We start from the raw sequence: 21874 nt of genomic DNA, 5'->3' as shown, positions 1-21874 counted from the left end.
CACTCCTTAAGAACTGTAGCATTTTTGTCAATGACTAAACACAGGAAGAATCGACGGTGGAGCCTAACCTGCCACCACAGCAGCTTCTCCTCTGCCAACAACCTGATTTTTTCTTTCTGAAAAACTGTTATCTACAGGAAGCACGTGACTGCAGGAAACTACTAATTCCTCAAGGAAGATTTTCCCTCTATGTTGTAAAAATCAGGTACTGAGTTAACTAATGTGAGGATTAAAAAAGCATGACTTTATCACTACATTTTGCATAAGCAGATATAAATTTAAGACTTACAAACAAGGAAAAGTTTTAAAAAATAAAAGGAAAAACACATCAAGAAATGCTTTCAATAGGTGAAAATATTTGGAATGACAGGAAATCTTAATAACTCCCCATCACAAAAACCATAAGTCCCTACTCTCCTACCCACTTAAAGGGAAATTAATTGGTGGCATTAGCAGCGTAAGGTTTCAAAACACCCTCCTCAGACACAGGCCTAATATTCCTGACCTTGAATGACTGAAAGCCTGGAATCCAACAAGAGTTTAGTTTTCTTATCAGACATCATCTAATACCACTCACATTTCCACAGATTTTGAGGTAAAGACTATGCTTCAAATGACAATAGTTATTAACTATAGAAACTAATTAAAACCCCAGACATTTCATGCACCTCACAAACTGAACTGTGTTTTATCTGACTGTATGCCACACATCCAGTCTATAAGAATTCTCCAAAACACCAAATCAACTTTAACTTGAGAAATGGTGTTCTTCCATAAGTTGAAGAACATCCATAAGAAGGCGTCTGACCAATATTGTCTTGCTCTTACTTACTCTAAGGAACACTGCCTGTAACAAGGGTTATCATCTAATACCTTTTCACTCCATTTCCAAAATATTTTGACAAGAAAAAAAGAAATCCTGAACACACCCATTTCTTCAGTTAGAAAGAATTTAGATGCAGAAAGATTTGATTTTACATTTTGAAAGCAGTAAACAAAAAGCAGAAGTGCTCAATACATCCTTTCTCCTGATGTCGATATAGTAGTTATCCAACAACACATTTTATTTTTGAGAAAAGCTCTTTTATCTTTGAACTTTGGAGAAAGAGTCACAAAATTTAACAGAAATACACAGATACCTTCAGATAACAGGTCTCACAAATGTAGCTTTCATTATTTACTTTTTGAGTAATTACAACTATGTATAGTCAAGCTCAATAGTACAACTGTGCAAAAAGAAACAAATCAATCCTAGGAGTGCAAGACTTAAAATAGGCTGTCTTTAATACCATGAAATCAAAACCCATGACATAAAGGTGATGGATGGAAAACTTGGCAGAATCAAAAGAAAGCATCCTTTTTATTGCTCATGTTTTTTGCACTTCGCCTCAGTGAAATCACTTCCCAGCTTCCAGCCTGGACAGGGAATACAGGCAGGAAGATGACAAGCAAGAGCCCTCAAACAAAACCCTACACTGTCTCTCCTTGTTTCAGGGAAGGAACTGTAAACAGAAAAACACAAGGAATAGCTAAGACAGCAGGATTCATTTTTAGCCCTTTCACTTATTTGTATGGAGTTCCGGTGAACAAAAGTGGAACTTTTCAGCCAAGTACTAAGTTGGCCAAAACATTTTGAAAAAAATGAAAAGTAGTCACATTCTATTTTCACTAATTAGAATTATGAACTCTTTATTTTCTTTCATTAGTACTGTTGTGATGTTCCCAGGAATCCATCTGAAAAAAGTATGGCAGCCTTCATCACCGAAGGTAATTTATCTAGTGTCCTACATCACAGAAATGAGTTTTCACATTTCCAGTGCACCTAAAATGTTAGATTTCCAGTTTGATTCTTCTAAATACTGAAGTTTCACATGTAATTTGTTGGAAAGGATAGATATAGTACTAGATGACATGCAAGTCTATAAACACATACAGAAAAAAAGATTAAGAAAAAAGCATTCTCTCTAAGAAATCTGCATTTCATTCACAGAATACTACCTTTAAAATGTAGGATTTTTACCTAAAAAAAGGATTCAGGGGTTAGGAATAGTTGAGCAGGTCCTATGTAAACACAGAATTCAATCAGTCAAGCAAGATTTCATGCAATATACCTTATTAAAAGAGTACATTGGTACTTACTGGTATGGTATGAAAGTACATGTATCATGCTTCTGATTGCTACTAGCAACTTGACACAGGTGGGATCAAAAGCATAGTATATTAGAAAATATGTTTTTGTATTTCTTTTCAAATAAAGTTCTGCTCCAAATGATGCTGCCACAAAACAAAGAAATCAAGACATGAAAAGCCAGCATTGTAACTGTATGCCAAAATACACACCTGACAAACCACTTAATGACAGATTCCATAAGAAACATGCCTATCTTTAGTAAACTGGATAATCCAAAGGGTATAAACCAGTTGCAACGAATTTTTTTACATTTCATTTTCAGTTGTCATCTGCTATATGACAACACTGCACATTAGATTTTCATAGCATTTGCATGCCAGGTTTTTACTTCTCTCTTGCTTGTCCAGTGTATGATCATTAAAAGAACGTTTTGACTCAAAGGTAGCATGCCTGATGACAGAAAGACCCATGAGTTTGTTCAAATTAAGCAATTCATCAGTGGAATTCAGGAAAAGCATCTGGACAGAATCTGAGTGCCAGCTGTGGATACTACAAATAAGTTCACTAACTGGTCTATAAAGAGCAGCATCCTTCCTCCTATTCTCAGCTCCCATTGCTTCTGGTGTGAAAACAATGTAAGCTGGCAGTTCCCTTAGTATATAGCAAGCAATAATCACACTCTTGGCTTGATGTTTCTCACAAGAAATCAACCAAACAGTTTGGCATTAAATATTTTTTGATAGAGGATGACAACATATCAAGGTATTATCTACCCTAGCTATTCATTTTGCCTTCCCTAAACCAGTAATTGCTTCAAGGCTCCACTAGCTGCTGTAGTTGTGAACTTTCAATTAAACTCCCCAAAGAAGTTTAAACACGCATTGCCTGTATGCAAAGAGGTAACTATATGCTCACATTTCCTAGATACAAACTACACATCCTTAGGCCAAATGCAGGATGTAATGTGTGTCTTTTAGGTAGGGTATCTCAGTAGGAAACTCCATTTTTTACTTTGTCTCCCTTTCAAGTCTGTGTAAAAGCAGTGATACAGACATCAGACTCCTCACTGCTAAAAAAGAATTAAGTCATAGCACAACCCTGTTCAATGAGTTGAGTCTGCAGTGTTCTTTCCTCAGGATATTAATCTTTCTAAAAGCATCCTTGCTTTTCTTCACTGTTACAATCTAATAGCAGTAATTACTTCTTGTTCTGTGTTATCAGATGTCACAGGTATAAAACGACTTTATTTTTTGTCATTGAATTAAAGGACCTAAAAGAAGATTTTCTTTAAGAAGCGACCACTAACAAAAGGAAGCACATGAACTCTGGCTTATATAGCTATGTTTGCAATGACGGATGCAGCAAATGTGCCCACAAACATAAATACACATTAACAAGGTCAGAAAACTGCATGCGAAGAGCCAGATGCACATCCATTCTATATATACACTCGTGCCTAAACATAGTGGCTTAGAAACTATGTTTGCAGGACAACATTGTTTCACTACACTATGTAAATGATACATTTTGTAACTTGAGGTAACTGAATTAGCAGTCTTCAGTAGATTGGCTTGCACTTTTCTTATAAATGGAAATAGAATGCCATCTTTACTCATCTTAGTATGAGATATCATGACTAAAAGACAAAATAGGCTCCTAAGGACAACTCAGAAAGAGTAGCAGAAAATAAACATTGGGATTTTTTATTATATAAATGCATTCACAGTATATCTTCATCAATTGAAATTTAATCACCCTTTTACAATTTAGAAAGGCCGTTTTTAGGGTAGTTAAGCTATGTATCATCAACACCATGAAGCTAACCTATCAGTTATAATAGCTCCTATAAAATACCAGAGTGAAATTGCAATAAGCCTAGAAAATGGGCTACAAATCCCAGATATGCTCAAGCAAGCACTGAACCAAAAATAAAAATAGGTAGATAGGAAACCAAGAACTAGATAGCATTCATCTAATTCATGACCACTAACAGCAAAGATCACAGGCCAAGGTTTTAAAGCATCTTATTCAGCTCCAAATGGCAATTATTGGACAGGGACTTCAATTATAAAACCCTTCCCTCTTCAAAACAAGTTACATTTCTAACAGTTCATTTCTATTCTCTCCACATATTTTTCTTACATTCCTCAGAAGCATCTTACTTTAAGGCAAATTAGAACTGGAAACCATTTAATTTTCTCAAATACAAAGAACATTGATGTTGCAGTATTTATCAGGTTGAAGCAGGTTTACCATACATTGACATAGAGTTTCCTACAACCTACTTCCTTCTGTTCCAAACACTATCCCAATAAGAAAGGAATAGACTGCATGGATAAACGAATATTTGTTAATATTTATTTTATATTTTAATATATAATTTTATATATTTAATATATTATATAGAATAAAATTTATTAACATTTATATAATAATTAAATTAATAAATTTAAGTCCTTTGATTTGAGAAGTCTCCTCTGAAGAACAAATTCTTATAAATTCATTATAATCTTATTTTAGAAAACAGCTATGGGAAAATCACATTATTAGACTGTATAGACCTTTTCCCTGACCACACAGAAGTCACCCAGACAAGAGAGTAAGGACAGATTTTTCAAAGCAGACTTTTGGGAGAAAAAGAAATCAAAATAATTCCATCCTAAAATGCTTTCAGTGTGAGAAAAACTTAACATTTAACTTTGGTTTGTTTTTCATTTTAAACATGTTTTCATATAGACATAAGATCCATGCTGAAAACTTTTAATAATGCTCCCCCAAAGCTTTCCCTTCACTCAGTTCAAAATAAGTACTGAGAGACAATATCCAACTCTTTCTGCCATTCAAGTACACACAAAGTATTCTGTTACAAAAGACGCAATAATCAGCAGCAGTGGCACTGTGGTCTCACAGTTCCATTACCTATCTACAACATTAGGGAACAAGGATGGGAGAAATATGCTTTTTTAAAACAAAAAGCAAACCCGAACACCTCTAAGAACTGTGCACATTAGCCAACAATAATAAAAGCACCTACCAAGGCATTCTGGTTTCCTGAAGCCTTTTTTATGTTTCTTGCTGGCACGCCATGAAGATGACTAAATCTACTCTGGAAACCTAAAAAAAAGAAGTACAAACTGATTTAAGAACATTGTCTATACCAGAAAACCAGTAACATTCATGATTACATGCCAATCTATTAATCTGACCAGTTCAATAAAAACATCTTAATAGAGTCAATTGTACTGGTAGTAACAAAGCACAACGGGGAAAGTGAGAGAAAGGCTGTTATAAAAATTAATATTTCTGTAGATATTCTTACTGCCATCCTGGTTCTATGCACAGTTGGCTCCATAAGCAGAGCACACTGACCAGTAGGAAAGGTTTTTTGCATCACTTAGAACTTTATTAGAACTAGAAAACATTAAATCTGGTGAATTCACAGAGACGAAGTCCTCAGAAACAATTTCAAGCATTTCATAAATAAGCTTCACAAAATAATTCACTACATTGTGCAGAGCAGTTTAAAAGTGATTTGACCACTGCTCACATAAAAGATCTGTATTTGAATGTGAAAAGAGATCCTTGTGTCAGAGGGAAGGTGCAACAAAACTCTCTGGCAGCAAGCTGAGGTCTGCCAACTTCAGTCTTTAGATAAGAGTGGGTTCCCAGCTGTAAATGCAATCTAACTCTGGTGCAACTTATCATTGGATACACTGCATCCACAGCTGTCTAAAATATTTTAAAGAGAAAAAAACCCAAGATGTTTTCTAAATTACAATCTCAATCCTTGCTCTAAAGGAACCCTTCCACCTTCTCTACAAACAACACTGCCTGACCATAAAGCAGAGCAGATGGTCACACTACTCTCCAGCTTTTGAATTAACGAACTTCTATGGAACGCTAAACACTATCACAGGAGCCAGGAACAAAACAGGATACAAAGATTCACTTTAAATAAAGCTGTTCTCAATGGAAACATCAATACAAATAAGAGCAGGCTATAAAAATGAGCCAAGTTTTAAAATTTGACTTTTCTAACAACTGAGTTTAAAAAACTATTTCTGTCTAATGATACTTACAAATGAAATTGTTCAGGGGAACAAACAGGTAACTCCAAGATCTTGTCAGCATGTTATATGTATAGATATCCTTCTACTGTACTCAAACGACTCTACAGTTTGCATTTGCTTGATTGCTTCTTACCTCTCCTCCCTGAATGGGACATGAGAGGAAAAGTCCCAGTTAAGATACTTTCGAAGACTGGATCAGGCAATTCTCTTTCAAGTTCTGTAGAGTCTTCTTGTTCCCACCATGGAATGACTCCAGTAATTCCACATGCTCCACCAGATTCATTTTCATGAAACCAATCACTCTGCTCGTCATCACCTGTGTGAGGGCAGTGTTCCCCCCAAACCCCCCAAAAGAGAGGAAGGAGCAGACAAGACAAAAATCAGATGTCACCATCAATAAACACTCTGACAGCACAATTATTTCTTTTGCTTTATAGCTGTATAACAATTACTCATATATAGCAGTTTCTATTTAGAAAATGTTTCTCAATAGCATGACAAGCATTGCCATCAATGAAACCACATCAAATGTAATGTTTTAAAACCAATTTACAATAGAGAAAAACAATAATAAACTAGTTAATCCTTTGGCAATAACTGCAGGGAAATCCATTTAAGTTACTGCACTTTACATATTAACAAAAAACAAGCCTTAATCTCCTACAGGGAATTAAAAGGTATAAAACTGTGAAACTAGTTCTTTGCAGCTGATAATGGTATATAATTAGCTTAATTTCATAATTTGTATGGCTAGTAAAAGGGGAAAAAATCATGAGCAGATGTGACTAAATGAAGTTAATCTGATTAAGTTCATTTAGAAATAAGTTTTGAAAAAGTTGAGTTTAAATGAAAACTGACAGTATCATGGGATTGAGAATAATACTGCATTATACCACGAAGCTGGTAATTTTTACTGACATTTATAGATGCAGTATTTAAATACCTGGATTTGAAGTCAAAAGTAAAATAAGACTGAAAATCTGATCTTAAACTGAGCTCATAAACACGCTGGCAACCAAAAAAATGGTTATGTTTGGTTTAAAACATGTTCATTTATACAAAGTAGTTTACAGAAGACAGGAAAAATCATAGAATCATAGAATGGTTTGGGCTGGAAAGGACCTTAAGATTATCCAGTTCCAAACTAACTGCAATGGGCAGGGATGCCTCACACTAGACCATGTCACCCAAGGCTCTGTTCAACCCAGCCTTGAACTCTGCCAGAGACGGAGCATTCACAACTTCCTTGGGCAACCCATTCCAGCACCTCACCACCCTCACAGTAAAGAATTTCTTCCTTACGTCTAACCTGAACTTCCCTTGTTTTAGCTTGAACCCATCACCCCTTTCTTATTGCTAAAGCCCCTGAGGAAGAATCCCTCTCCAGCATCCTATCTTTGTAAGACAAATTTCCTTTCTTACACCTAAATAGCAGATTTCAAACTATGTGCTGTATATTTTAATTCTACTTCAAAGTATCCAAAACATAGCTGACTATTTCTGCATATAAATTATTTGCTTGGCATTTTAATTTTTCATTAGGCAGAACTGAGCAAGACCCAAACGCAACATATCTATGACATGATTTTCAGGAACAAAAAGTATTTGTGTAAAACTTCATTGCCACAATGGGAAAATACAAATAACGAAACTCAAAGCCAATATCTGAGGAAAAATAAAGTTCAAAACACCTTCTCTAAAGAAGTTGTTGCAATGAGACCTTCAAGACCAAGCACAAGTGAAAATGGCTGTAAACATTCCTTAGGACAAGTACTTTGTGAAAACATAGAATAATTAGGGCCCCTCACTGGTCACTTGCAGGTGAAATGTAATCTTTACATCTCTAGTGGTTGCTACTAAAAGCAAAATTAGCAGAGGCTAGAGAACAGGAACTTTTAGATGGAATAAAGGGAAAACAGAGATGGAAAGTGATATATAGGACCAATAAGATTCCGTTTCTTTGTGTTCCTGAAGCATTTTGCATCATTGTCCACATTTATTCATATCCCCATTTATAGCTATGACATGTCACAAAGGCATTCCCCATTAATTCTATCCTTTTTTCATTACAGCCAGGTAAGGTTTTGTATAAGTGAATAGAGACAGTGGTGGCAGGGGAGGGAGAATCATGCCTCTTTGCCGTTTGTCCTGCGGTTCAGAATTGAGTTTCAACTCCTTTTTTTTGATTTGTCAAACCTTATGGAGATAAACTTTGTCTGAATATTTTGTCATAAAATGAGAGCTCTAGACACGTAGACTAATAAGAAATACTATCAGAAACTCAAAAAAAACAAAGTCTTGCTGTACATAATTAGCTATGGAAGTAAGTATAGAATTCCAAAACTCGGTTAAACAATCAGGTCAAGGACAGAAGCCTGTAAGAGGTATGCAATGCAGGCTTGAAAGAAAGAGCTAGAATTGAAGACTCTGTTGGTGGACTGCAGAACAAGGCAAATAGAAGCTAGGAAATTAGTATATTTACTAAAAGTCCAACAATGGTCCTTTTGAAAAAAATACAGAATTACACTTCCTTTTTGTCTAACAGGAATATTAGTATCTTAGGCAGCTACCATGTGAAGCTATCTGAACCTCTTGGGCTTTTCCCATTTGACAGCATAATTCTGTATATCTGGTTTTTAGCTTCCTTGTCTGCAGCTCTGAACTCTTTATGACTATTTTCAGTATTCCCTTGAGAAGAGCATGAACCTAGTAACTCCTTATCCAGGTGAGATCACCCACAGGAGTTTTGCTTACCTGTTGCTCCACCTTGAAGGGATACCATTTTCAAAAGGAATCAGGGAAGACCACTGCACTGAATTAATTTCCAACCTCATACATATAGGCAATATAACACAGGGGCTACTCCACACTCAAGAGTTAGGTAACCAAATACTTGGATTTTATCCTACTTAATTTGCAGCTTTCAAAAGGCAACACAGTATCCATAGCAAACACATACTTAGGAGAATTAAGAATTCAAAGCAACATTTTGAACTTCAAAATACTTCAAAAGATTCACTACACTGTCCTTTCTGCATAAGGATGCTGATTCAGCACAAGGCTACAGCAAATTATCATAGTTTTCCAAGCTACAGGAAAGGTAAAAAAAACATCAGATGTCCAGAAACTGATCTCTGAGTGCATGCATTCTGCCAGCCACATATTTAAAAAACCACAGATTTGTTTACGGGTAATACTAATGACTCCAGGCATAGTTTAAAGCAATTTACATTCAATTCTAACTTTCCTAATCAGTTAAATCAACTTAAGAAATCTCAATGAAATGCTAAAATTTCAAGGTACCTCAGTTGCTGGCTTTGTTTATTTTTAACCTGCCTCCTCCCAGCACGACTGTTTGCCTAATTTTCCCTCTATATTATAGAGTCTACATGTTTATCTAATTATTACTCCATGTTAAATCATTTGCCTCCCTCTTTAAGATGTTTAGAAAATTATTTATGTGGTTTTCTCATGGTTTCTGTAAGTACACATACACCCCATTTGCATCACCCTTATTTCTGTGTTCAGAATCATAGAAACATAGAAGAGTTAGGGTTGGAAAGGACCTTAAGATCATCTAGTTCTAACGCCCCCGCCGTGAGCAGGGACACCTCACGCTAAAGCATGTCACCCAAGGCTCTGTCCAACTCACAACTTCCCAGTGCCTCACCACCCTCACAGTAAAGAAACTTCAACTTATATCTAATCTAAACTTGCCCTCTTTAAGTTTTAACCCGTTACCCGTTATCCTATCACTACAGTCTCTAATGAAGAGTCCCTCCCAGCATCCTTATAAGCCCCCTTCAGCTACTGGAAGGCTGCTATGAGGTCTCCACGCAGCCTTCTCTTCTCCAGGCTGAACAGCCCCAACTTTCTCAGCCTGTCTCCATACGGGAGGTGCTCCACTCCCTTGATCATCCTCGTGGCCCTCCTCTGGACTTGTTCCAACAGTTCCATGTCCTTTTTATGTTGAGGACACAAGAACTGCACACAATACTCCAAGTGAGGTCTCATGAAAGCAGAGTAGAGGGGCAGGATCACCTCCTTCAACCTGCTGGTCACGCTCCTTTTGATGCAGCCCAGGATATGGTTGGCTTTCTGGGCTGCGAGCGCACACTGAAGCCGGCTCATGTTAAGTTTCTCATTGACCAACAGCCCCAAGTCCTTCTCCGCAGGGCTGATCTGAATCTCTTCTCTGACCAACCTGTAGCTGTGCCTGGGATTGCTCCAACCCAGGTGTAGGACCTTGCACTTGGCATGGTTAAACTTCATAAGGCTGGCATCAAACCACCTCACAAGAGTGTTAAGGTCCCTCTGGATGGCATCCCTTCCCTCCGGTGTATCAAACGAACCACACAGCTTGGTGTCATCGGCAAACTTGCTGAGAGTGCACTCAATCCCACTGTCCATGTCACCAACAAAGATGTTGAACAAGTCCGGTCCCAACACTGATCCCTGAGGGACACCACTGATTACCAGTCTCCAGATGGACATTGAGCCATTGACCAAAACTCTTTGCTTATGGCCATCCAGCCAGCTCTTTATCCACCGAGTGGTCCACCCATCAAATTGATGTCTCTCCAACTTAGACACAAGGATGTCATAGAATCATAGAATAGTTAGGGTTGGAAAGGACCTTAAGATCTGCCAGTTCCAACCCCCCTGCCACGGCCAGGGACACCTCACACTAAACCATGTCACCCAAGGCCTCATCCAACCTGGCCTTGAACACTGCAAGGGATGGAGCATTCACAACCTCCCTGGGCAAACCATTCCAGTGCCTCACGACCATCACAGTAAAGAATTTCTTCCTTATAGCCAATCTAAACTTCCTCTGTTCAAGTTTTAACCCATTACCCCTTATCCTGTCACTACAGTCCCTGATGAATAGTCCATCCCCAGCATCCTTGTAGGCCCCCTTCAGACACTGGAAGGCTGCTATGAGGTCTCCACGCAGCCTTCTCTTCTCCAGGCTGAACAGCCCCAACTTTCTCAGCCTGTCTTCATACGGGAGGTGCTCCAGTCCCGATCATCCTCGTGGCCCTCCTCTGGACTTGCTCCAACAGTTCCATGTCCTTTTTATGTTGAGGACACCAGAACTGCACACAATACTCCAAGTGAGGTCTCACGAGAGCAGAGTAGAGGGGCAGGATCACCTCCTTCGACCTGTTGGTCACGCTCCTTTTGATGCAGCCCAGGATACAGTTGGCTTTCTGGGCTGTGAGCACACACTGAAGCCGGCTCATGTTAATTTTCTCATTGACCAACACCCCCAAGTTCTTCTCCACAGGGATGCTCTGAATCTCTTCTCTGCCCAACCTGTAGCTGTGCTTGGAATTGCTCCGATCCAGGTGTAGGACCTTGCACTTGGCATGGTTAAACTTCATAAGGTTGGCATCAGCCCACCTCACAAGAGTGTCAAGGTCCCTCTGGATGGCATTCCTTCCCTCCAGCGTTATCAACCGAACCACACAGCTTGGTGTCATCAGCAAACTTGCTGAGGGCGCACTCAATCCCACTGTCCGTGTCACCGACAAAGATGTTGAACAAGACCATTCCCAACACCGATCCCTGAGGGACACCACTCGTTACTGGTCTCCAGCCGGACACTGAGCCATTGACCACAACCCTTTGTTTGTGGCCATTCAGCCAGTTCTTTATCCACCGAGTGGTCCACCCATCAAATTGATGTCTCTCTAACTTAGAGACAAGGATGTCATGTGGGACAGTGTCGAACGCTTTGCACAAATCCAGGTAGATGATGTCAACTGCTCTGCCCCTGTCCATCAGTTTTGCAGACCCATCACAGAAGGCCACTAACTTGGTCAGGCAGGATTTCCCCTTAGTGAAGCCATGCTGGTGGGACAGTGTCAAACGCTTTGCACAAGTCCAGGTATATGACATCAACTGCTCTTCTCCTATCCATCAGTTCCATAGCCCCACCACAGAAGGCCACCAAATTGGTCTAGGCAAGATTTCCCCTCAGTGAAGCCATGCTGGCTGTCACCAAGCACCTCCTTGTTTTTCATGTGCCTTAGCATGCCTTCCAGGAGAATCTGCTCCAAGATTTTGCCAGGCACAGAGGTGAGACTGACTGGTCTGTAGTTCCCTGGGTCATCCATTTTCCCCTTCTGGAAAATGGGGGTTATATTTTCCTTTTTCCAATCATCGGGAACTTCACCTGACTGCCATGATTTTTCAAATATGATGGACAGTGGCTTAGCAACGTCATTCACCAGCTCCTTCAGGACCCACAGATGGATTTCATCAGGTCCCATGGACTTGTGCACGTTCAGGTTCTTAAGATGGTCTCAAACCAGATCCTCTCCTATAGTGGGCCTAAGGTCTTCATTTTCACAGTTCCTGTGTCTGCCTTTCAAGACTTGGGTGGTGTGGTCAGAGCATTTGCCAGTGAACACTGAGGCAAAGAAGTCATTAAGAACCTCAGCCTTCTCCAAATCCAGGGTAGCCAGTTCTTCTGATAGCTTTCGGACAGGGCCCACATTGTCCCTAGTCTGTCTTTTATTTGCAATGTAACTATAGAACCCCTTCCTGTTATCTTTCACATCCCTAGCCATGTTCAATTCTAACTGGGCCTTAGCTTTCCTAACCTGGTCCCTAGCTTCCTGGACAGCCTTCTTCCCAGGCCACCTGTCCTTGCTTCCACCTTTTATAAACCTCTTTTTTCACCTCAAAGTTTCCTGAGCAGCTCCTTATCCATCCAAGGAGGTCTCCTGGCCCTCCTGCTGCACTTCCTTCTAGTCGGTACACAACACTCCTGAGCTTGTAGCAGATGGTCCTTGAATATCAACCAACAGTCTTGGGCCCCCTTGCCCTCCAGGGCTATATCCTATGGAACCTTACTAAGCAGGTTCTTGAAGAGACTAAAGTCTGCTCTCTTGAAGTCCAGGGCAGTGAGCTTGCTGCACACTCTTCTCACTGTCCTGAGGATCTGGAACTTGACCATCTCATGATGTACTAACATAAGAAAAAGCACAGTCACATCAACAAGCCCTCTCGTTTGTCAGAATTGTAAATATTATAAATCTTCATTCTCAAGAATAGCTTCACGTGAATCTTATTTCAGCTAAAGTACTCCAGGATTATAGGAAAAAGGCTTTCCACTGCATACAGTGTTCCCTTTCTTTGTAGGTTTATTTAAAAATGGCTAGACTGCCCTCCATAGCAGTCACATACAGTGTACGTGAGCTTTCTTGTAACAACGCAACCTACTTTGAGAGTCTACTGTGAAAAGACTGAGGCACCAGGGTCATATAAACACCACTTGATACTGTGCTGGTCCTTTATCCATCAACTTGCACACAGAGAGTGATAGCACATGTCCTGTAAACACCCTAGGATGCTAATCTCATTTCCAGTGTTCCTCTTTCCAGGTAAAAACCCTCACTGTTAGTGGCTGTAATAATAATTTGGAGACATGGGAAGACTTACTAATACAAAGAGTTTCAGGAAAGCAGAAGATTAAGTTTCTCATCAGAAGAGGCACACTGCATCTTGCTCTCTGCGCTCTGCAGAGCTACCTTGGCAAAAGGGCTAGCAGGACACTTTTGCCACCGTTCAGTTTAAGCAGCTACTTCTGACTCAAGCTTGAAAACCGCTCATGAAGGCCTGCTCCTGAGTAGGACAGCTGTACAAGTGTACTCTGACACCTGCAGCTACCAAGTTACTATACAAGGTCCAAATCACTTCCTCTGCAGAGAAAATAAAAGAATGGCATTCTCATATACAGAATCAGTAGTGGATCATCTTCATTAAAGACACAGTAATGAATATATGTTTAATCATAAAATAATGAAGAGCTACCTTTAAAAGCTTAGCCACATCCACAGCAGAACCCTGACTTCTCCAATTTTAACTGTTTAACACTTGATTAATATAATTTTCCTTCCTACTTGTTTAGATATTAAATGACATTTCAAGTGCTATGCATCATGATTTAGGAGGTCTTAATTCAACTTTGAATTTCCCCAAGTGTACTTGTAAGTGTAGATGGAATAGGAATGCAGAGTATGTTTTCGAATATATTTGCAATTTGGTTTCTTTTCCCCAAAAACCAGCAATATTAACTAGTGTTTGGATAATGTTACCGTTCTGTTAACATTGTATTGAAGGCTTAACTTACACAGTGCTTTTAACTTAAAATGCCTTTGTAAAGTGGACCTGCAAAATGCCTTGAAATCACAGGCAATGCTACTAGCTAAGCCTATGTAAGACTTGTATTTTATGTTGCAATGTAAGATTAGACCTTTTGTTTCGAAACTCTTATAGAATTTTCTACACTAACATAACACTGCTTATCATTAAAGTTTTTATAATTGCAAACCAGCCATTTATGAAAATGCTATTGGGAGCAAAGGAAAAAGTAGGAAGGAAAAGTAAAGTCATGAGGACTTGCAATACATAAGCTTCAGCCACTGTTCAGTTCTTTCAATTACTTTGTGTTCTGGTTTCAGCTGGAATAGAGTTAATTTTTTTTGTAGCAGCTGCTGCAGAGCTGTGTTTTGGCTTTAGTCTGAGAATAATGCTCATAACACATCAATGTTTTAGTTGTTCTTAAGTAGCTCTTACCCTAGTCAAGGAGTTCTTAGTCTCTTCTGCTCTGCCAGTGAGGAGGTGCCAAAGGGTTATTACATACCACAGCACATCATGCCCAATATATAAACTGGGGGGAGTAACCCAAAAGGGAAGGATCACTGCTCAGGCTGGGTATTGGTCAGTGGGTGGTGAACAACTGTGTTGTGCATCACTTGAATTTTATTCCTGTTTCCTATTATTGTAATATTTTACTTTATTTTAATTATTGAACTGTTCTTTCCTCAAGCAGTGTGTTTTACCTTTTTCTCACTCTCCTCCCATCCCCCTGGGGGTAAGCAAGCAGCTGCGTAGTACTGACTTGCCAACTGGGGTTAAACCACCACCTCCACAAACAAGGGCTCAAAGCATAGGATTTGGGGGTTTTGCTACCTATATTAAATCTTTCCCCAAAGTTGATCAATGTACAAAACTCAAAAAAAAAAAACCCAAAAAACAACAAACCAAAAAACCCAATGTATAAGAGGTCCCTTGAGGTTTATTAATAGTTCAGCAGATCTCTTTTTCACTGACTGTACCTGCACTGAGCATTTACTATGATCTTGAAGCTTTTGCTGCCTTACTGTGCAGAGTATGCAATGTTTCACAGACAAAAAGCATTTGCCACTTTGGGACTGCAAGACATTGAGTACCAATTACTTCTGCCAGAAGGTAACAGGACAGTGGAATAGAGCACAGCAAGAGAGCTGCTTTCATCCTCTCACATGACCTAATGTAAGCATCTGGAAAACTGAGAAAGGAGGACAAGCATGGCTAGCCTTGGATGAGGACTTCATAGGAACAAACAAAATCAAATAAAAAAACTATGAGACAAGAGACAGAGGCAGGCTGGAAAAGGCTTTTAAAAATTGTTAGATGGCACAACACGTATTAAAAGTTGAACACAGGATTTTCAAGTCTCAGCCGTTTTCTTCTATAATAGCAATTGATGGTAATTAAAATCCATCCAGCAGTTAACCCACTACTACTCCCAATTGCAACAACACCTACTTTTCTTGAATCAAACTAGAGAAGTTGAAACTTTTCTGAGAGTTTGTACACAGAAGAGCACAGTTACTGTGGTGGGATTTATTTCCATTTGGTTTCTGAAAGAATTTTGGGAAATATTAGAAGTTACAAGGTCAGGAACTCCAAAGTTCAGTGTTAAATAGTCAACTATTTAACTGACTGCTCAAAGAAATTGCTGCTTTAGGTCACTTTCCTTTTACTAAGTCTGTCCCATACGATGAATATGCTTTGGGAATTAATTAGGGTTTTATAAAGAGCATTTGTCTGCAGTAAATAAGGTCAGCTTCTTAATCTCAGAGGCACCAAATGAACAAATGTTGCCCTGGAGAACAGGATCCTCTTGTCCTCTGCTATCCAAACTTGCGAATGATGACAGGCACATCATTTAAACCAAGTATTTCACCAGGCAGCATCAATCAATCTCTGGTTCTCCACTTGACTTAGCAGAAACCTGAAGTCAGAAGTGCAGAAAATTTGAACTACAAATGAGGTCGAGATGCTGATGTTCTGAATATATATCCTGGAGGAAGAACACTGGGAAGACAGGAATCAGACCTTAGCTTTAAAAAACTGACAACAAAATCAGACAGTTCGTTCCTTAATACATTTCCATCCTGCCCTCTTCGAGTTTCATTTCTCTTCCTTAGGCTTTCCCGCAGCTTTCATAAGATTTATTTTCTCCTTCCTTCATTCTGTCCAATTTTGTATGTGTCTCAGTTCAGCTATAAATTAATTTACAGAAATAAATTATCTTCATCTTCATAAGGGAAGTACAGAGATAATTACTAGCATTTTATGGGGTGGTGGTGGGGAATAATTATTATTAGAAAATAAATAATTTTGGTCCTGCAGTAGGATCTCCAATAGTACTTTTAAGGAAAAGCCTTCACAAAACCAAAGCTAATACGCAAATCTAAATGTCTGAGATCCAGTGTGAAGCTAATGGTCTTCTGATCATACCCACAAAATAATTCGTTCACAGTAAAGATTTAAAACATGTTTTGTCATGACATTATCCTTCTTGAGTTTACTTATTGTTGTTCTTTTCATTCGCATGTCAGAGTATTATTTCAAGTCTAATGCTTTCTGCTTGCAAATGACAATCAAACTGAACCAAGATTCAAAAATCAAACAGGTAAAGAATTACAGCTCTGTAGTAAAGAACCAACACCAAAAAAGGTAACACCACACTACTGTTCATTGATCCTTCCCCTTTTCCCCTCTCATCAAATGTATAAGAAAAACAGTAAGTAGCTGAGACATTTTCAACCATATTATTTAAAGATTTAAGTAATGTAGGGACAAAAATATTGAAACAAATATATTGGAAGGGTACCTCAAAACATGTATGGAATTATGAAATGTGGTAGGTAACATTATACAAGTATACAGGACAAATGTTTTAAAACACTGCAAGTCAAAAGATAAATTCATATAGGGAAGTAAAACCAAACCTTTTAAAAATGTCTGATATTGATATACTTAAAGTATTGCAATACTGAAGCTAAAACATTGACTTAAACTTTCAGAGAAAGCCTAAATTCTAAAATTTAGCTATGTTAGCACAGCTCAAAGCAGACTGGGAGCTACAGTTTATGTAGCACAAGTTACTGTTGAGCAAAGAAGGCAACATCTGTGTTCTAAGTCTGAAAAAAACATTTCCCAACTGTAACATTAAAAGAGAAAATTTTTAAAAAAACCAACAACAAAAAATTGACAAAAAAAACCCCACCCAAACAACTGAATTACACATTAGAGAAAGAAAAGGCAAAAATAAAAGAAGATTCCCTTAACCTAGATCTGTGGAATGGGCCAGTATTTGTTTTCTTGCACACACCATAGTCTGTGGCAAACAGCATTAGAAAATGATCTCCATTACCATTAATTTAATGCCAACAGAAAAAAGCAAGTCTTAATCACCCAAGAGACTATTTTTTTCCTCATTTTTGTATACTGTCAAAGACTGAGCTCCTAGTCCATGAGCTGGCCACTAAGATGCTAGTGTAATACAGGTAAATGTATTGCACTTAAAGATCGCAATAACCATTAAAGAGGAAAAAACCCCAAACACCAAAATCTCATACTTCCATCCTCAATGGTTTTAAACCATTTGTGAACATTATGCACACTAATGGGAAATGTTGAATCTTCTCTGCATTTTACATCAAAGAAAATTGTTTTCAGAAAGGAGAGACTTCACACAGCATGCATTTTCTATTTCAGTCTTAGACTGCTGAAAAAGTAGTGTGAAAAGTACTTTCAAACAAACTACTGAATGAAAAAAACCTATAAAATCCTGCCATACCAATTTGGAAGAAAAGAGACACCTCAGTAACAGTTTGAGATCGGGACTATTATCACTAAGTCCTGTGTGAAAATCAGAATTAAAACATAGTATAGATGATCTTCTGGAGATGCTCAAGTTATAAATAAGTTTATTATAAAGAGACTGTTTCTCACGACACCTTTTAACCAAGTCATGGATCCAGGATACCCTCTGGTAACATTCATAGCAGAAAGCAAGCTATACTTCAACCCGTTAAAATAGTAATAGCAACAGAAATTGAGTAATTAACCTACAAAATAACTTGTAACGCTTACAGAATTTCAACAGATGTGGTTTGAGGGGTGTTAGGGAAAGATTGTTTCAATACCTTGTCTTCCCTCATCATTGGTAAACAAACCAGCATCACTGCTGCTCAGGCTGCTGGATTCACTGTAATAAGAAAAAGAGAGAACACAGATCAAAAGAACAATTGATCTTTCAGTCGTAAAATTTTAAGGAGACAAGGCTGTGCTCAGATTGAACTTAAGCCCAACAGAGATTGGAAAGAAAATAGGTTTTTTTCTTTTTTTCTTTTTTTTTTTTTTTTTAATCAAACTGCAAGTATCTCAGTTCCATTAACTACAAAGCATATTATTTTTGGCACATAAAACCATGGGAATCAAATGGTACCCTGACAGGAAGCCAGATGTGTCAGTACCTTGTTGCAGTCACAATTGATGCATTTTATTATCTGCTTCCATCAAATGCTCACCGCTCCCTTCTTATGCTGTGCAATTCAGCTTGATCCTGGAACACCACTGCTCAATAAACTAGGAAAAGTCTCAATCAAAAGCAGCCTAAGCCTTCCTTCAGCACACGAAATATAAGAGTCTGAAAATCAGATTACCTTTCCGAACACCATTTGCAAATATTCTGGAAAAGACATCGCTTAAGGTTTAACAACATACTGCTTGGGGAGAAAGACAAAAGTTGTTAACAAAGGTGGCCAATTACATCAAAATAAAGGTCACCCTGAAGAAAAGGGTCAACGACCAATGATCATTTGCTGTAGACACATTGTTACAAACAATATCTCACGTTTCTTTAAATAACATTTTAATTGTGCAATAATTTTTACTGAAGGAGTAGCCAGTTCATGAAAACAGAACCAAGTGAAATTGCCAAAGTTACACATAACAGTATTTCGGGTTTTGGTTGTTTGGGATTTGTTGGGTTTTTTTGGGTGGGGGGGAGGGGGTTGTGGGGGGTGGGTGATGTTGGTTTGGTTTTGTGTTTTGTTTGTTTTTAAAAAAATCAGACCATAACAGTGGCATATCTATGGCAGCCACAGTGTTCATTCTGCTCAGACCAGAGTCAAACATGGCAGGGATTACAGCAGAGCGAATTTCTATATGGCAGTCATTTCACTGAAAACATTCAAAACCTCTGGAATATACTAATACTCAAGTACATGAATGCTGTTATGATGGAATTTATTTCCAGTTTTAATATACTTTTGCACTGTATGTAGCTAATTACTTTGCTTTGTAATGAGAATTCCACTCCTAGAAAAAGACTTCCAGGAAAAAGCAAGAAAGCCACAGATTCCTTTTAGTCCCATAAACCAGTATATGCAAGCAAAAATTTGGAAGGGACAGCTCTGCTTTCCAAAAAGCTTTCACAGCTTTATTTATACATTTGTGGAAGCAAAGAAGAAATATTTTTCATTATTAATTATTAACAGCACACTGTCTCATACCTTAGTGTCATATTGTGACCTTTGTTTACTAACCAAGCCTGTCCCCAAGAGCTGACAGTCACTCTGCTCACACTGACTAGTGAGTGTCACTTGAGTTTCACTGCTGCTCTTTCAAAATGGGCAATTGAGATTTTTCCTCCTTTAGTCACTTAAACACAAACAATTGCCACAGCCTGAAGAATTAAGTATCACTCAGAACTCCATGAATTGCCAAATCTGTCTGAAAGTGGCCAAGGAACTAAGCATTGAGGATAAAAAGAATGAGCAAAGGACAGGCTCTGAACATGAAAATCTCATTTCCAGTGCTCAAAACCAGCCTCATGGTAATTCATCTTTGGGATCATTTAGATGCTGACATTTTAAGAGCCTGAAGACTCCTGTTCCTGAATGATGCACTTAAAAACAGTTATTGTGGTGTTTGAACACACACACACAAAGACTGCAGAAGAAGTGCCATTTAGCATTTTTAATGTGCACTTCAAATGTCTGTTAAGTTACTTTAAAGTAATTTCAGGCATACACTGAAAACTTGCCCTCAGCAGTTTTAGAACCTAATTTAACTCCCACCAACAGCTGATTTTGGTTTGTTTTTAAAAACTTCTAAAAAATTAATCCTTTATTTTTTATAAAAATTACTAAACTGTATACACACAAATGTACAAAATTCAGGCAGATTTGTATACTTCATATTTTTCCTTTTCCATGAAGTGTTGAAGTGAAGCATGAGTCTTATCCAAGATGCTCTGTTAGCTCTCCGTATCTCATGCAATCTCACAAAACCCATGTTCCCTTTTAAAACCTCAACTTTTACTTTTAGAATGTACTTTTAGCAGCAAAGTTTGCTAGTTGTTTCCAATTCTGGCTAAATGATCACAAACAATAGGGGAAAGGTTGCATTTAAGTGAAGTTAGCTAAAATGGAGTTAAACTTATTCACACACAAAATATTCTTATCCAGTAGGCACACAAGAGGCTTGGATACGGTGGATTTCTAAGCACATTAAAAAAATGTAAATTTTCTAATTCAATGGTTTCCAAACCTTTTGGCACCAATGACCACTGCAAGAAATTCAGTAGAATGACAGACCATCACTCAACCACATGCCTGAGCAGAAAACATTGTGAAGATGAGAATGGTTTTAAAGGCCATTTATTGGGGCCAGAGACAAACATTTGAAGCATGATTTGAAAATGAGCAGCTTTTGGGGTAACAAAACATTAAACATTTTGAAGAGGAATTTTTAAATCAATAACTTTGTTTTGTTGAAAAATAAAGAAATATTCAGACTGAGCTGGAAGTAACACGGTTTGGAGAATCTATAAGAGGACTTTTGATTGAGCACTCTCTGTTCACCCAAAAATTAGCTATAAAAGTCGAGTTAGAGAACTGATACTCTTGTAGCATAACAGAAAATCTTATAAATTGTGACAGTGCTATGGATATATTATAAACTATGCAATGGTTCCTAGCACTAAGGAAATGTTTAGCCGTCTGTCTTTAGGGGAACTTTTTGGGGGAAACAGACTCCCAGTGTCATCAAAGAAGAGGGAAGTTTTCTAAAAGCTTCCTGACACCACACAGTCCTATCTTGCACGTCCAAGGGAGATGTCTGAAGTTACATTAGCTGCCCTGAAGGACTGCTTCTGCTCTAATAATTAAAGCACCAGAAACAATCTTTACGACTCATGATTTATTCAGCTTTCAGCTTATTGTCTGCAGGTGAGTGGCAACACTAGGATGTAATAGTAAGGCTTAGAACTTCTTTGACAACAACTGGAGTTAGCCACTTACCAGCACTGCTCTTATGACAATAACTAATCTGCTTGCACTGGTCAAAACCCCAGGATATTCTCTGCATCTCAATCTACCTCTCCAGTAAGGAAAAGACTTAACAGTTTATAGGTAAAATGCTTACAAACAGCCAGGAACACTACTGTATCAAGCAACTGACCAAAATTATCTGTTTTCATATGAGCCTTTCTTGTTGACAGTTCTGCATTCAGAACAAGCACATGGAATAAACATAA

General features: G+C 38.3%; 1 protein-coding gene across 3 annotated transcripts in view; it reads right to left on the bottom strand.

Annotated features, from left to right (window-relative positions):
- The window catches only part of GPATCH2 (G-patch domain containing 2), a gene marked incomplete at its 5' end in the record, with an annotated part of 119525 nt that overhangs the window by 86373 nt on the left and 11278 nt on the right, over positions 1-21874 (bottom strand). For all 3 annotated transcript variants that reach the window (XM_080615357.1, XM_080615358.1, XM_080615359.1), the window contains 3 exons: positions 5166-5245; positions 6335-6517; positions 18477-18538. In XM_080615357.1, the coding sequence (XP_080471483.1) occupies positions 5166-5245; positions 6335-6517; positions 18477-18538 (325 nt within the window). The remainder of the gene's footprint in view (positions 1-5165; positions 5246-6334; positions 6518-18476; positions 18539-21874) is intronic.

This window comes from Psittacula echo (assembly GCF_963264785.1).
Source record: "Psittacula echo genome assembly, chromosome: 4".
Classification (NCBI taxonomy): Eukaryota; Metazoa; Chordata; class Aves; order Psittaciformes; family Psittacidae; genus Psittacula; species Psittacula echo.
Note: the sequence above shows the minus strand (reverse complement) of the source record. Positions and strands in the feature narration are given on the sequence as shown.